The sequence below is a fragment of the Fopius arisanus genome, unplaced genomic scaffold (genome assembly GCF_000806365.1).
Source record: "Fopius arisanus strain USDA-PBARC FA_bdor unplaced genomic scaffold, ASM80636v1 scaffold00010, whole genome shotgun sequence".
Lineage (NCBI taxonomy): Eukaryota > Metazoa > Arthropoda > Insecta > Hymenoptera > Braconidae > Fopius > Fopius arisanus.
The window spans coordinates 56810-73128 of record NW_011887749.1 but is presented as its reverse complement, the minus strand read 5'-3'; the positions used below and the strand labels follow the sequence as shown (position 1 = coordinate 73128).

Here is a 16319-nt window from a genome sequence, read left to right as displayed (position 1 = left end):
GGGGGGGGCGGGGTGGGAGGAGAGGGAGAGAGTACGATGAGGGCGCACCGAGGCACAGTTTACATACCATTTACTCGCGCCCTCGTAACCATCCGAAAATCTAACCCCCTCCCAACTCTGTTTGCACTGCTGTACAAACTGCCACTGGTGTTACTTACGGTTTCGACTTGCGAATTATGTATTAGCTATCATCTTCACCAATGGATGGACCACCAGTTACCAATGTCTCGCGGATAAAAATAAAAACACCAATGGCAAACAGATCTAATCATCTAGTTAATCATCTCGTTAACTACGTGGATCGTTACGTATTTTGCGATAAGCATCAGAGGGTTCATTTTATGGACATGTTAATGACGAAAAAAAAAAAATCCCTTGCCATTCGAGAGACGTACATGTAAAATAATTGTTCAAGCCAATTTCATTGAATCGATGTAAAATGTTAATCCCTCCGATCTGTCATAATACAATACACCGGGAAAATCTCAATTAATGCTTTTTTCCTGAATTTACAGCGATATTGTATTTTTTTTTTTTTTTTTCAGTCGCGTAATAAACAAACGGGATTACGGGATTTTTCTACCTGCCATTTAGCGGATTGCCAATCCCTTCCCCCCTTTTTTTTCCTCCCCCTCTTGCTGGAAAATTTCGCCGCAGCGCCAGAAATATCGGGTTAACCAGTGGTGGAAAAATAAAATATCCCTTTTTTATTTCCACGTCCATTTATGACGTCGGGATGCCGTATCGAATTCATATCCTCTCATACCTCTTGTCGTCTCTCGTATGTATATTCCACCATCGTCAATATTTGGCTGTCGTTATTCGATGAAAATTTGGCCAACAGCGAAAGAATGGAAAAAAAAATTGACCAAACAAAAGAATTGCACTCGGTTGCATATACTGGCTTCGTGTTACGTGTCAGTTACGGTTAATTACCGATGTACTCTCGAATATATTGGGTTGAAAATTTTTTGCCCGAGTGAATCGGACACGCGAGTCAACCATGATCAACGGCTGAATTTATTTTTCAATAATGGTTCATATATCGGTTAACTAATTGAATACAAATTCAATACGAGATGATTTTCCAGAGCTTTTCAGAAATACTGCCGATTTTTGAAAAATCATTTTCAATTTACGATTCGGTGATTTAATGAAAATTTTTAATTTCAATTCAGAAATGAAATTCGAACTGGATTTTTTTTAAAAACCAATTCTCTGAATATTGTGAAGCCGTTGAAAAAAATTGGCAATACCGTAAATTTCTTTTGTTCAATTGTTGGCATTGAGGGCCTTGAAATGGAAGAATAAAAGTTGGGGCTATCGTTGGCGTAACTAAATGCCACCGAATTGTACTGTCACCAATACCCTCTCCTTTGAAGAAGGGGAAAGTATCTGTCTTTGAATAACACCCACAGGGTTACATTGAAAATGCAAAATGCAAATGGTCCTCGGGGGACTATCGAATTTCAACCTGTCGAGTCACTCCATTGTCTAAGAATTGTCAGGGATATCCTTGACTCGAGGGTCCCCTCATTGTTTAATTTACCGTGAGTTCTCTACCTCAGTCCAACACTGTCAACCCGGTCACGGAGATTTTTCAACATTCGCGGCAGTTATATCGATACATTTAAACAATAACCCAGAGTGCACCTGCTGAATTCAACAGGAGGTGAGAATAGGTTCAAGGCCCTCGATACGCTCATTATTTCGTTGGCCATTCAAATTGAGAGGAGGAAACTTGAGACAGACCAGCTAATTATTTGAAAAACTATCATTTGTTACAGGTTGACTTTCGTCACGGATGTGAATGTTCTCGCCTCCTCCACCGACTTTAATTTCCCCCAAAATTCACACGCAGAGCTATTCTCTGTAAACCCAGCCCCAAAAAGTTCAGAAAAAAAAAAAAAAAAACCACCCATTACCTGTCTCCATCGCCTGAGCCCGGACATTTCCGATTGTCATCGGTCTCTAATTAAAACCAACTGAAGAGAGCCACTTGAAAAAAAAAAAATATAATAATAATAAAAACGTGTAGTCATTAATGACAAGTGGCGCCCAATGGGCATGACTCCATGATTTCTATTGATGCCCTCTCGGTGGAAACAGTCCCTCGAAAAAGATCGCCAGAATCAGTAGGTGGAGATCACTCGACATATACATTACGACAACAACATTTAATGGAGAAAATAAAATGAACCTAACGCAATCACGTGAGGCTATCGGCGGACGTTTTTTTTTCCCTCAAATGAAACATCTCCCTGATAAGGCGTCACAATAAATAATAATAAATACAACTGATGTGTAAAATTCCCGACTTTCTCATGATCGCGGCCAATTGTTATCCCGAGAGTACAGTCACGGTGATGATCACGAAAGAAATAGCATACATAGGAATGTATTAGAAAGATATTAGACACACCTCTCGAGCAGCATAACCCAGTAGAACGCGGATCCAATGAATGCCCGAGTCGCATAGGCTATTGTTAGGGTTACCCTGGACTTTCATGATGAAAATGTAACTCTTGTAGACACGAAATGATCGAGAAGCGTAACGATTATCGAGGGAAAGCTATCATTACTCCACGAAAATTCCAAATAAATCTCAAGACAATTTTTAATATGGGTATCTCTATTTCAAAATCCAAACCCCATGATATCCACCAATTTTTAATCTAACTGCAGTGAGAAAGAGAAGGAAAATTAAACGAATTGCGCCGTTTTTTGATTGCCCAGTTATTCGTGGGGTGGGCAAGGGTAACAGGGTGGCAGAGTGGAGGAGGGGGGGCCTTCCCAGATTAATCAACCCCTGAAGATGATTGGATGTCATTGGGTTGACGGATATATTCTCGTTGATATATCCGGTACGAGTCAAGTCCGAAGGCGGCAGATGCGCGGTTAACGCTGGAATAATGGTGGGGAGTAACCAACTACAGTAACTGAACAGTACAGAGCACTGGATGTACGCGACGACTCAGCGACACGAGTCCTAGTGGCGGGGGCGGACATTCGTGGATACGTAAAATGGGGATGGGAGGTGGTGAATAATACGGTGGTGGGGTAAAACGGGGAAATAGCGAGAGTGTGCAAAGTAAGCACACACTGCCACCGCTATAACCCCGCTATGTCCTCTGTTTCTACATCATCACGTAGTGGGGATGAGTAAGACCTGGTGGGGGGATACCCTAGGCTCGTGACAACCACGGGTGACCATCTAACCCCACCACCCACCATTCACATAATCAAGAGGGAGAGGGGAGGCAATATGATACAAATATCTGCGAAATATGTTTCTCCAGAATCATTTAACCATACCATGTAGATGTCTGTAATGATATCAATGAGGACAATCATCAGAACAGTGGATGACACTGTGACAGGAATAGATTTTAATTGATTGGTATTCTGTTTTATTTTTTTTTTTGGAGCAGCTGGGGTTGAAGAGGTGAAAGGGGTGAAAGGGGTTGGATGGTTTGATGGGATTGATGTGGTATTGATGATGAAATAGTTAATTGAAATGGCACTGGTATTTTGTTTCAGCCCTAGCACGACTGTCAGGTGGTGGGGATGTCGCCACCGGCCCACGATACACTGGTAGGGAGGACAAAAGCGCCGTAGGGAGGGTAAAGCTAAATGCTGAGTCTCGTAGTGGGGATGATGTTGAGGTCGCAAAGAAGGAGGAGAGTCGACCGGCTTCAGAGACTGTCGAGCCGACGGCCGTGTTTGACGTCGCATCACTCGTCCTTTACGGCTCACGCGCACTACCAATACGACTTAAGATACTACTTGATCAGTTGTTTAATCAGTTGTCCAACGCGAAAGTGACACGACTACTAGCCGCATTCGGCTGGACCCACGAGGATTACACTAGAGGATACATACTGCAGGTGAGTTGAAATGTCAACATTTTGGGAGAGACATTTTTGAAAAAATCACACCGCCAATTATTCCAGAAATTTTCTTTTTTACGAAATTTTCCGAGGAGTTGACCGATTGACACTTGACTGACACTATACTGATACTATCAGAAACATGACGAGACTCAGTGAAAATTGCTGTGATTCTAAGACTCGATCGGAGAATCGCGGAATTCTCTTGCGAAAATAATTTCAAGTGATTGGGGGAGGGGAGCTTTTTTTTCTGTTCTTTTTGAAATTTTTTCCTTGTTCTTCTCGATTGGAGAACTGTTCCACGTGTAAAAAATAGTTTGTTTATGCTATGAGAGGCGGAATGGGCGTCATGACGGTGTCAGGATCGTTCTTGGTCATATCGTCTCTCACTCGAGGAAGATTGGCTTCCGAAAATACATAACGTATGTGCGGTATCCCTATTACTGCTCTGTGACTTATGCCTTTCGTAACTAAAAATAAAACATCGTGGCTGAAGAGGTCCAAACAGATTGAGAGAGGCAAGGAGGGATGCTGTGCTTGGAGAGAAACCGTGTGTCTATGCCATGTCAATTTATTTATCCGTGGTTTGGGTGGAATAGCTTGCACAAACACCAGAACGGAAATGCCACAATTCAGGGCTGTGATGAAGACAATTAAATCAAATGATAAACACGAAGAATACCGAGTGAAATATTTAAAAAAAAAAATGAAAAAGTGCCCAATAACATTATCTAAACAATAAAGAAGTGGACCAAAAATTATCCGACGGATTACAGTGTTTCACGACGATGAAATATTCATTCTGACAAAGTGAAATGACCAAGTGCAGTCATTAAAAAAGTGATGAAAAAATAATCAAATGATAAACAAAAACTCAATCATCCTCAAACGAAAGTAAAAGCCCCATAACGAATTGCTCCGACTAATCAGTGAAATCAACCGTAAATTAAACGGCAAAAAAAAATGAAAAAAAAAAAAAAAAAACTAGGGAAGAGGATTCCCTCGCGTGTGCCCGAAACGCGGAACTCCTTGCAGCAACATTCAAGTCGCGTGTAATCGTTGTTTATCAGGCAAAATAACCAGAAGTGGGAGAAAACTGCGTGATAGAGGTTTTTCGCGGTGATGATGATAGAATAAAAAAAATAAATAAATAATGAAAACTTCCCCGAAGGTGACCAGTGATTATTAATGTTTCTCCTCCCCGTGGATGTCTTATTTTTTTACTCCTCAACCGAGGGGGGAGAGCACGTTTTCAACTCTTTTCCCTCCCTGGGAACCCGTCAGTGCGGCATAGAAAATGGGGAGTATCCGTGTAAACTGAATTGCGCCGACGTTAGCGTGAAATTAAACGTATGGAAAACCGGTTTACGCTCATGGTGAGGTGACTATAGTGCACAGATCGGATCGAATACGTATGTTGGGGTCGAGTTAACCGTAAGATAAAATAAAAGACAATTGACTAAATCCCAGAGATATCGACAAATCCCTCGATTCATTTATCGATTTGCCTCCAGTGAATTTTCACCCCCCAAAAATGATAAACCCATCGCAATTTAATTTTGGGATGAAATCGATAGGTGAAAGGAGAATAATTAATTCACCTGTCAAATGACTTCCGATTACATGAGACACTGCCGTCGGAGTCTTTGAACTCGCCATCATTCAAATAGCCAATCCTCCCTGGAACTCATACTTCATTGACCGTGATTTTTCTTATTTTCGATTATTTGAATATGATAAATATGACACATTGACACAATTCCTGATGAAAACAACAATCAAGTAGATAACCTTTCACTGATCGCGATATAAGACGAATGATTACCCATAATCGATCGCCTCGTACTCTATTTAACATTTTTTTTTGTCTCCACCTTCAACAATTTTCCCGGCAATTGTGATTGAAAAAAAGGTCTCTTTAAAAAATGTGATCAATGAGACAAGTGTAATTACCAGCGCAACTCGTAACGAGACCAATAGCTATTGAATCGGTAATTCCAGCGAATCGCTAATTACAATCGAGTGAATAAAACAGTGACTTAAGTGTCATACAAAATTAAACCGAAAATTCCAAATAAAAAAGAAAAAAAAAGCTCAAATAAAAATGGAAGAGAGAGGAATGGTGGAGGTATCGCGGTAACTGCAATCCAATTTAAAAGCGGATACAATCCACAGCGAGATCTTCACGATTTCTACACACGAATAAGACAGGTCCACCGAGCGTGAAATCATATGCGGTGTCCAGTCACGGATGGCACCTTCGATTGCCTCCTCCGTATATTCCTCTCTCCCTCATTCTCATATATATTTTTTCACCTCCGAGATCACCATCGTTATTCTGACGCAAATGAGGGAAATTAAATCCACCGGGTTTGGCGTGGTGACGCGCAAGGTGGCGCCACTGCTCGGACCGCATCTACTGCTGGATCATATAAAGACCCCCTCCCTTAAAATAATCAATTCACCCAAAAATGCCGGAAATAATTGCGGGAGAGGGAGCGATGTAATTGAATTCTAAGAGAGAATTTTCCTTTACGTAACGCGATCATTCGCGAATGAATTTAGCAGGAAGATATATATTGATGGGAGGTAGAGAGCATTGAGAACGTCACGCATTCAAAACTTCTAATCGCTCAGCTACTATGTATATATAAATACACGGTATATGATGGAGCAAGTGTATACGAGAAAGAGTGCAGTTAAACACGTGAAAAGCATAACGCGAAAGGGGTGTAGGAGGGGGGTAGGGGAAGAAATGGATAATTTCTCTTATTTCGCATCCGGAGAGGAGACTCGAATCGATTATTATCCGGTGAATTACACGTGGTGACTATGAAAGTACGATTAAAATCCAATGGGGAGGATGAATTTACTTAATGGCCGGTGGGTTAACAGCGGAGGTTGGAGGATATGCACGTTACGACGAGCCTATTGACGGTTTGTAGGCACCGGCCTGTACTTAAATACAACCAAGTCCACTACCGTGTGATACCTGGATACCACTACCGACGACCTATGACCCATCATTTTATTATTTTTTCTCTCCCCCCCAATCCACCTTATTCTCCAAGTTTTTATTATTTTTTCACGGCATTCCGCGTTTATTTAGCGACGCTTCCGTGACTTTAATTTCAAGCAATCAGCGGTTAAAACGTTAACGGACTGCGACGAATCCTCGACGGCAACATGATTTCTTCCTGATGGCGACGATTTACGTATCAATTTTTTCTTTCATCTCTCCCTCCAACGCCACGTGAAGTGACTGCCATTGCCCGGTCTCCATTTTCATTTGAAATAATAAACGAGAGATTAAAGGAAAAAAAAAAGATGACTACGGCAATGGCGTCGTCGTATGTGGCTCGTGTCGGATGAGGATAAATAAACACAAGTCCAAGTGTTAAAACAAAATTTTCAACCGGCTAATTTACACAATTGGTTGTTATTTTTCTTGTTGCTCCAGTGATGACGATGATTGATAATGATAAAAATATTATTTCGACCTGGTTTCAGGACTCGGAGAACGGTCCAGTGCTCGACAGATGGAGCATCTGTTCAGCTGAAGAGGAGCCGCTGGTGTTGCAGCAGTTCCTTAGATTTCCGGAGACGCGTCCGTTTGTGCAGCAACTTTTGCTTGCTGCCAGTACGACAGCGTCGACGGATGTGATGTCACCTAGTAGACGACCATCACCACCTACTATGCCACTGGCCCATCTACCGCCATCGTTACACCTATTGCACAGCCGTTTACCACATCCTGGTTCACGTTTACCACCGCCATTGCCACCACCACCACCACCACCATCAGTAACACACTCATCGATGTCGCCGTCCGCCCAGCAGAAGCACTTTTCACCCTCAACATCATCAATAAACAGTACCAATCACAGTGGTGCATCACCACCGCGAAATATCGATTCAAATCACTCACACCTTGGATCACCCCTAAATCGATTGCAGAGTATGCAGCCCTTTGATTTTCGAGAGCTCGGAAGTCTAGGTCTCGCTAGTTTTCCACACCTAGCACCACCACCCCTGGAGCAACTGATGCAATCGAGAAAATCACTGAGACATCCACAGAGTCCCCACAGTCCACCTCATCACTCAACGGCATCTCAACTGAGGCCACCAATGCCAGTTGCACCAATTTCAACAACAGCCTTGGCATTTGGTCATCCACTGGCAGTGGCAGGCTCATCTGGTGCGCTGCCACCAAATTTTCCTGTCAACTTCTCCCATCCGTCCATGGGAAAGATGACGGCAAGTGCTGTACAGCATGATACCCAGAGTGTTGGCGAAAAGAGCAGCGAATTTGGTTCTGAGACTGAAGACGACGATGAGAATTCCGGTAGTGCATTAAATCTCAGCAGAAGGGATTCGAATCACAAAGCCGAAAAGCAAAGACTACGATCACTGCCACAACAGTCGACCGCTGCCCTCGGCAGGCCACCAACACTACCCGGACGAAAATCACAATCACCTGGTAAACGCAATCAATGGGGAACAACATCAAATCTACCGCCCAATCTCGGTACACCGTTCATCAATCCGGCAACTGGCAAAAAACGGGTTCAGTGCAATGTATGTTTAAAGACATTCTGCGACAAGGGTGCATTAAAGATTCACTTCAGTGCTGTTCATCTTAGAGAGATGCACCAGTGCACAGTCAAGGGTTGTAACACGAAATTTAGCTCGAGAAGATCGAGAAATCGTCACAGTGCCAATCCAAATCCAAAGTTACATTCACCGCATCTGCGAAGGAAGATATCACCCCACGATGGGCGCTCATCGATGGCGCACGCCCTAGTTCTACCTCAGCAGATTGGCCTACCTGTGCCAGCGAGTGGACTCAATCATCTGCCATTTGGATCATTTCCCCTCCTAACACCACCACCTGATCTGAGATCACCGGCATCCCTCTGCGGTCTCGACTTCAAGCATTTGGATCTCTCGTCGACGAGTCAGGCAATGTCGTACGAGGAGGCAATCCACCAGAGAATGATAACAACGACCGCTGCCACCACAACTGCACCCTCATCAGGGCCTTTCACTTTCACGACATCAACGACACCCAGTGGTTTGATGAGGGGCTCCTCCAGCACGAGCACAGCCGGTGGTAACTCTCCGTCATCACAGACACCTTCGATTATTCTTGAGGGAGAGGAGGATGACGACGATGAGGAGGGCATTGTAATCGTCGGAGATGAGATTGAGGCTCTGCAGGCAGCAGCTGCCAGGAACGAGGAGGAGTCACAATCCGCTCCCTTCAACCTCGCCAAACGACCGAAACTGTCTGGCGAGGGCCAGGACGAGGAAGTCAGCAACACAGACAGTGTCGACGACACTGACTCCATGGGCACCATAGAACACCACATTCCCTTCAACAATCTTCACTCTCAACTTAACACCACCAATTTCAACAACCGGGGAGTGAGAAAGAGGAAGTCCCAACATCCAACGAGATGTGCTGTACCAACAAATGTCCACTCACCCATGACCGACGCAGACTCGTCGAACGACGCTGTCTTTCAGGATCAGCCCGAGGACATGTCAATGTCACGTCTCGAGCAGCAGAGAAAGACATCACCATCGCCGAGACTAGCCTTCAACAATCGATCTCACTCACCAACACCCGACAAACATTTAAAAAATCATGATAATCTCAAAACTATGGAGAACGGTGAGCCACAGGATGAGCCACGAGATCTCAGCTCAGTGAAGAGATCATACACACCCGAGCAAATAAAACGTGAGCCATCATCGCCAAATGCTGATATTGCCGAGAAACATAACAGTCCGTCGACGGAAATGACTGTCACCAGAGATGATAAATCACAACCAGAGGATGGGGAAACAACTCACCAAGTGAAAATGGAAATGCCAGAGAACTCTGCAACAGCTGAGCCATCGCGATTACCTACTGAGGAGGATGACTACCTCGACGACGAGTCAAAGGACACTATCCACCGTAAACGTCAAGGTGAGCGTACCGATGTATCCTCCCGTGCCCCGAGCTCGGTCGACAGCTATCCGACTGCTAACGATGAGCTATCCCTCGACTCCTCGAATGCTTTGCGTCAACTCGAGTCCTTGTCGCAGGGTCGCATGGGTCCAATGGCACCGAGAGAGAGACAACAATCGATACCTGGCAGAGTATCAATCAGCCCATCAACCAGTCCAATGATCCAGGACAACATGGACAACTGCTCACGTGGTTCGCGTTCATCCAGCGGCTCGCCAGCGGCTATGGATACCGACAATAGTCTCATAACCTACGCAAGATATGAGAACGGTGGTTTCGTTAGTACCCAGGAGGTGCCACTGGATCGTGAAAATCCAAGGAGATGCACCGCCTGTGGCAAAGTCTTCCAAAATCACTTCGGGGTTAAAACCCACTACCAAAATGTACATCTCAAACTGATGCACCGGTGCAGTGTCGACGGTTGTAACGCTGCATTTCCATCCAAAAGATCCCGGGACCGACACTCAGCCAATCTCAATCTCCACCGAAAACTCCTGTCAACATCCTCGAGCCCACCCCTATCAGCCAGTCTACCCTCGAGTATATCACCAAGAATCGAGGAGACACAATTAAATCCACTACTTCACAATGATTTTCTCGCTCGACTCTACGCTGATGCGGGAATTGGTGCACTTGGTGGTTATCCTCTGTCATCAGCTGTTGATCTTGCTGCTAGAATTCCACCGCCACATCTACTTTTACCACCCCATCTCGGTGGATTTCCCGGTCTAACATCATTCGCAACCCACCTAGCTGGTCTCAATGGTCTCACCCATCAACACTTCAGCCAACTAAATCATCTAACAAGGCTTGGACACGAGCACGATAATCAACCAACATCACCAATGTCAGGCCCAACCTCACCAGCACCATCGCCAAGCCCCAGTGACGAGCGCAATGAGCAAATAAGGTGTAATGTACCCGGATGCGAGAGAATATTTGGCTCGCGAGCTGTACGCGATGCACACTCTCGCGATCCACAGGCGCACAGAGATCTATCCACCGTATCAACTAGCACCTCGTGACCGATGTCACCGTACCCGCTCGCGATCACACGACGCGGCTACGATTCATTCCCGTGATTACAAATATTTTTACGTCGATGTGGTGTACCGAGGAGAATTCAGGTATGATATTAAGGATATCCGAGTCTCTCATTGAAATTCCATTTTTCGTTATAAATAAATCATAAAAATTCTTCCAACTGTTCCAATTCTCGTAATTGTTGTTATTTTTATTTTTTATAACTTGGAATTATCGCCTGGTAAATTTGTGAATTTGGAACCAATTTATTGTTTGTAAATGATTTATGCAAGAATATTCGTCGTTTATGATGATTATTATTATGTAATTACTGAAAATAACGCGGATATCCTTAAATACTTTCAATCTTTCAACACCTCTTCGTAATTCACTCTAATGAAATCATGACTGGCTACTCGACTATTTATCAAATCCCCGACGAAAGTAGTCATAAACTTCCGTGGAATAAAGAATAAAAAAAAAAAGAAAGAAATCATGATCGTTGTGATTCGCATACGTTAGTGATGGTACTGCTAATATTTAATCATTAATCCAGCCCTAGTGAAGCTGTATATATTTAATCGATGTATTTGACGTATAGAAATGGTTTTCATTGTTAAATCGATGAACGATAATAAACCGAGTAGATGAAATAATTAACCGACTTTGTGAATTTATTGGGAGACGAGTGTTGAGATTTTTGTAAAAGTATCAGTTGGCGAGGTGCATTGAATAATTAATGGCAGCTATATTTGCAATAACGGGAGTGAAGATAGGAGAGATAATCCCAGAGTTTTGTCAATCCGTTGAATTAAATAAATAACGATGATATCATAGTGAATAAATTGTACAACTGACGCCCCAGTGAGGATGACACTCTGGTTTTCATAGACTTAAAAAATTTTAATCGATGAAATAAAAAAAAAAAGAACATAGATAGATATTATTTATTTGTTTCCTAGGGATCTTATTAATGTTAATATGTCATGGGCGGCCAGTAGCGGGCACTGCCGCGACAACTTCCTCCTTTACTAGTTAATATTGAATGAAGGTACACGGAGTTAATATGAATTGTCGTAAACGTCGTGAATAAATTGAGATAACAAAAAAAAAAAGCCAATCGTTTGTAAGATTAATCGCTCGTTATAAACTCGATGATGAATCCTTTCAAGTGATGCGCGTATTTAATGGACACCGAGAGACGATTGTAATGTCGCTGGGACATAAGCACTTACTGCCTGTTGAATTATATCATTGTAATCGCACCCGGATTAAGTGAATCTAAGTAAATGCCGCCTATACGAGAAAATAAATGAAAAAATAAATAAAAAAATAATAAACAATCGCTTTAACCGTTCTCCTATACCTCTTTTCCTGGGTTGTACATAAATAATTTTAAAACGAGAGTAGATCGAGAGTTATTCCCATTGTAGACCATTATGAATTTAACCGTGAGAAATACAAATTTTCTACGCGAATATCTATCATTCATTGAAAATTCATCGAGCCTATTTTATTTTCGTTCCTCTCAATTTATCTATTTCATCTCAATTTTTTCGAGGTGAAAGCGCGTTGAGGGATTTATTTACCCTCTCAATTCGTTGAGGGTCCATTTTACGATTGTAATTATGTATAAACCGAACGCTATATGATGTATATTATAGATCAATTATAAATGAAAATCACTCATCACTATGAAAATAAAAGTAACAATATGGAAATATATAAGCCTAATTATTTATTCCTAGACCCCATTTTTTCTCTCCTCCTCATTTTGTTTTATCAATTATTTTTTTATTCTACTCGACTAGTTTTTTTTTTTTTGCCCAGGTCATTTTCATTTGTCTTGGCACCGGGTCTTCGTGACCCACGTAAAAATGGAAGACTCCCTTCGCTGGTTTTATACTTGTGCGCCACGCCTTCTCAACTTCTCTCTCTCTTTCAAAATCTCAGGATGTGAAATGAGAAACGGTCGGTCGTTTATCAGAAAAATCTTTTCGCGTCTGTTCCCCCACGGTGAGAACGCCTACCAATTCGTCCAAGTGTCCGGCCTTTTCGATTTTGCTTCGAGACTATTTTCAAATGAGAAGACCAAGACAAGAGCACCAGCAGTTGATTTTTTTTCATTATGGATAATTTTTTTGGACAACTGCAATAAGATTGAATCAACTTCACCAATTTTCCTCGAGATGAGTTGGGGGTGGGGAAAAAAAAAAAAGAATTGATAGATCGGATGATCGAGTGGAGATGTGCAACTCTTCTACAAGTAACTACCACTGTTGGCTTCCCGTTCGGATACGACAGGTGTAGCGTGGGAGAGAGGAGGCAGGATGATTGGAGGTAAGAGAAGTAAAAGTAAAACAAGTTGAGAATGAAAGAATGAAAAAGAGACAAGCTGAGAAGGCGGTCGCCAGTTAACGTCTCTTGCCGCCTATCAACTTTACCCTGTCGTTCAGCCCCTCTCCCATGAAAAATCCAAGTGGACATGTCCTCTCATTCCCCAAGACAACCACTGAATATTTCTTTCCCAACAAAATTTCCTCTCCGAATAAATCAATCAATCCTTCAAAATTCTCCCATCACCGTATTTGCTCATTGGTTTTTTTTTTATCCCTCTATTCTAGTATCGGATATTTGACGACAAACAAAAAAGAAAGGAATGGCATCAGTAGAAAATTAGAAGTCCCTTCTAATGACGCAGAGGCGTGTTCAGGTTATAAAGAATACGTGAAGCTATAAAACTACATCACGCATCACCGGGACACTCTCCTCTCGGTGGCCCCCATCGCACGTACCTGACCCTCTCCCAGGTTTGAATCCCAACCGAGGCTCATATTCACATCGGATATGCTGTATTCCATGGTATTATACACTCGAGACAGGATAGACGGGTTATGATTCTCGGGGAGTTCATAAAAATCCAACGGCTGTCACGCGATAAGGGTTAATGGAGCGAAGCCTCCGAGTAATTCTGTCCTGATGCATGAGCTTTATTCAACTGACATGTTTTCGAAAGACGCTGGATATATTTTTCCAACCCGACAATTATCTACTACCCAGCATTTCCCATAAATCATGTGTCTCTGATTGTTTTCGGGACGTATCGAGTCCTACAGACGAGCAAATACCACATATAAATCTCACTAACCACTGCAACTCTCAACAATTGAATTGAAGATATCGCAATATAATGACACAGCACAATCCGAATAATAAAACGTTAAAACATGTAACATCGTGTCGAGTTAATCCGTGGTAATGCCCGCAAAATATCCATGTCCTAACCGTGAATATCATTCACTTGTATCTCGGGGTATACGATAATCATCCAGTCTTCCACCGCAATTCGTTCGTATCGCACATGTCGTTGGCATCCGGTGATTTACTTCGTCTCGGCAAAAAGCATTTCAAGTTTAAAAAAAAAAAGATTAAAGTCAACCCAAATTGGCACAACGAGATTCCATCTAATCACGTGACGACTCTTATCATATCTCACCCTCATCGATCTCAATTCTATCATGCCCTGACCATACCACATGTCCTGGCCATATTGTTGTATATATATATGGCGCTACCAATTACGCGCACGACCGTCACGGCGATATGCCTATCCGATTATTACGGCGTGTCGGTACACGCCCTCATACATGAGGCCAATCAGTGCAACCGTGTGCTCAACGAAATGGAGGAACAAATATAGAATGACAAGTGCTTCTTTATATCACCCCCGATTAAATGACTTTTTTTTAAATTCAATTCAATTGAGTCAATCGATTGAATTATAATTCAATGAACCACTCGAGGGCTTGGGCTTAGTCTTGCTTGTCATTTTTCACAAACGAAAACGAAACTCGAAGAGCCACCATCTTTGAGGTTTTCCGGTGGAGACAAAACTATACAAAAAGAATCTCGCATTTGTTCCTACCAAAAATTGGAATGTCACGCGATCGTACGACAACACAAGCAGATGGCAAAATCACGATTATTCTTCGTCACAGCAATGCTATACAATAATTTCAAGGGCAATTTGTTGGTCAACTCCATTGATCACGACAATGTATGGACACGCAAGGATTCACGTCTGTGGACAGATCGACGATGACATGCGTCAATGAAACGAGATCCACCTGTTGTCGAATTTTGTCATTTCATGACTTTAAATTTCATCTACACTGGAACAATCAAATTATTCAATCCTCCTTCCCCCTCCATTCCACCCTTGTCCTATTGTAAACCGAGGGTAAAGAATAAAAAGACGGGAAAAAAAAAAATTGGACATTCGTGAAGGGAGGGAGCCGATTCGATCGAGATTTACGAAATCTTTTCGAGGTATCGACGGTTGCAACTCACGCGCGTCTATATCAAACGACGTTGAAACGATAGATAAGCATACACAACGCCTTCTCTCGATTTATCATCAACGGGCGAAAGCAAATTGAACCGGTTAATCGTACCAGTGCATCGAAAAATCACTCAGGGTTTTATCCTGTTTCAGGTAATATTCCGTGTCCTTCGCCGACAAACATGCGCCTATTCTTTTTATCGAGACCGAAAGCTTGCTATCGAAACCCTTCAGAGGATCTATGCGAATGCGATTCTCCTCTTTTTTTTATCTCCTTATTTTTTCCCTCAAATGAGACTCCAATTGATTGAAATTATTTCATCCCAAATAATTAATTCAGTTAAATATTTTCACCTCATGACCATTTCCATAGATAATAAAAATCCGAATAAAAATTTCCAATCAACGAAACCACCTCATCACCAAGAATTATCCCATTGGCCATCGATTTCACTCTCATAAACCTGAAATATCATCTCATCCGTACGTAAAATACTCAACGATTTTCAACCCGTAAATTCCAAGTGTAATTTTCTAGCGTACGATTACGTCCAATTTTCATGTGTTGAAATTAGAAAAGTACCAAAGCCCATAACCTCCCGCCCTCCCACCCCCCTGCCACTAGTCCTCACCATTTTTTTTTTATCCATCTCCAACAAAATCCTCGCAATAGAGAGAGAAAGAGAGATGAAAAAAAGAAAGAGTAAGAGAAAAGAGAACGAGACAAAGAGACAGCTGTGCCCGCCCTCGGGGATAAAACTCCACCGAGCGAGTGCACAAGTAACAAAACAATTGGCTCTGGCCGTGGTATCACGAGAAAACTAAAAGCAAAAGGGGAGAGAGAGAGAGAGAGAGGAGGGGAGGGGCAAAAAGTAAAATAAAATTGTGGTAAAAATGGAGAGAGAGATAAGAAGAGGAGGCCGGCCACTCTCGTGGCCGTAAAAAGTCTCGGGGAATGTCACTGAATGATGGACCGAGGGACCGACCCCATCGGTAAGTAATTCTTCGGCAATTACATAATTACTCGATAGTTACGAGAGGAAGA

The 16319-nt window shown here is 42.6% G+C and overlaps 1 protein-coding gene across 2 annotated transcripts in view; it reads left to right on the top strand.

Annotated features, from left to right (window-relative positions):
* LOC105274202 (zinc finger protein basonuclin-2) overlaps window positions 1-12633 on the top strand; it is a 91930-nt gene extending 79297 nt beyond the window's left edge. For both annotated transcript variants that reach the window (XM_011317115.1, XM_011317117.1), the window contains exons 4-5: window positions 3541-3887; window positions 7401-12633. In XM_011317115.1, the coding sequence (XP_011315417.1) occupies window positions 3541-3887; window positions 7401-10934 (3881 nt within the window). In that variant the 3' untranslated portion in view covers window positions 10935-12633. The remainder of the gene's footprint in view (window positions 1-3540; window positions 3888-7400) is intronic.
* The last annotated feature ends 3686 nt before the right edge of the window (window positions 12634-16319 follow it).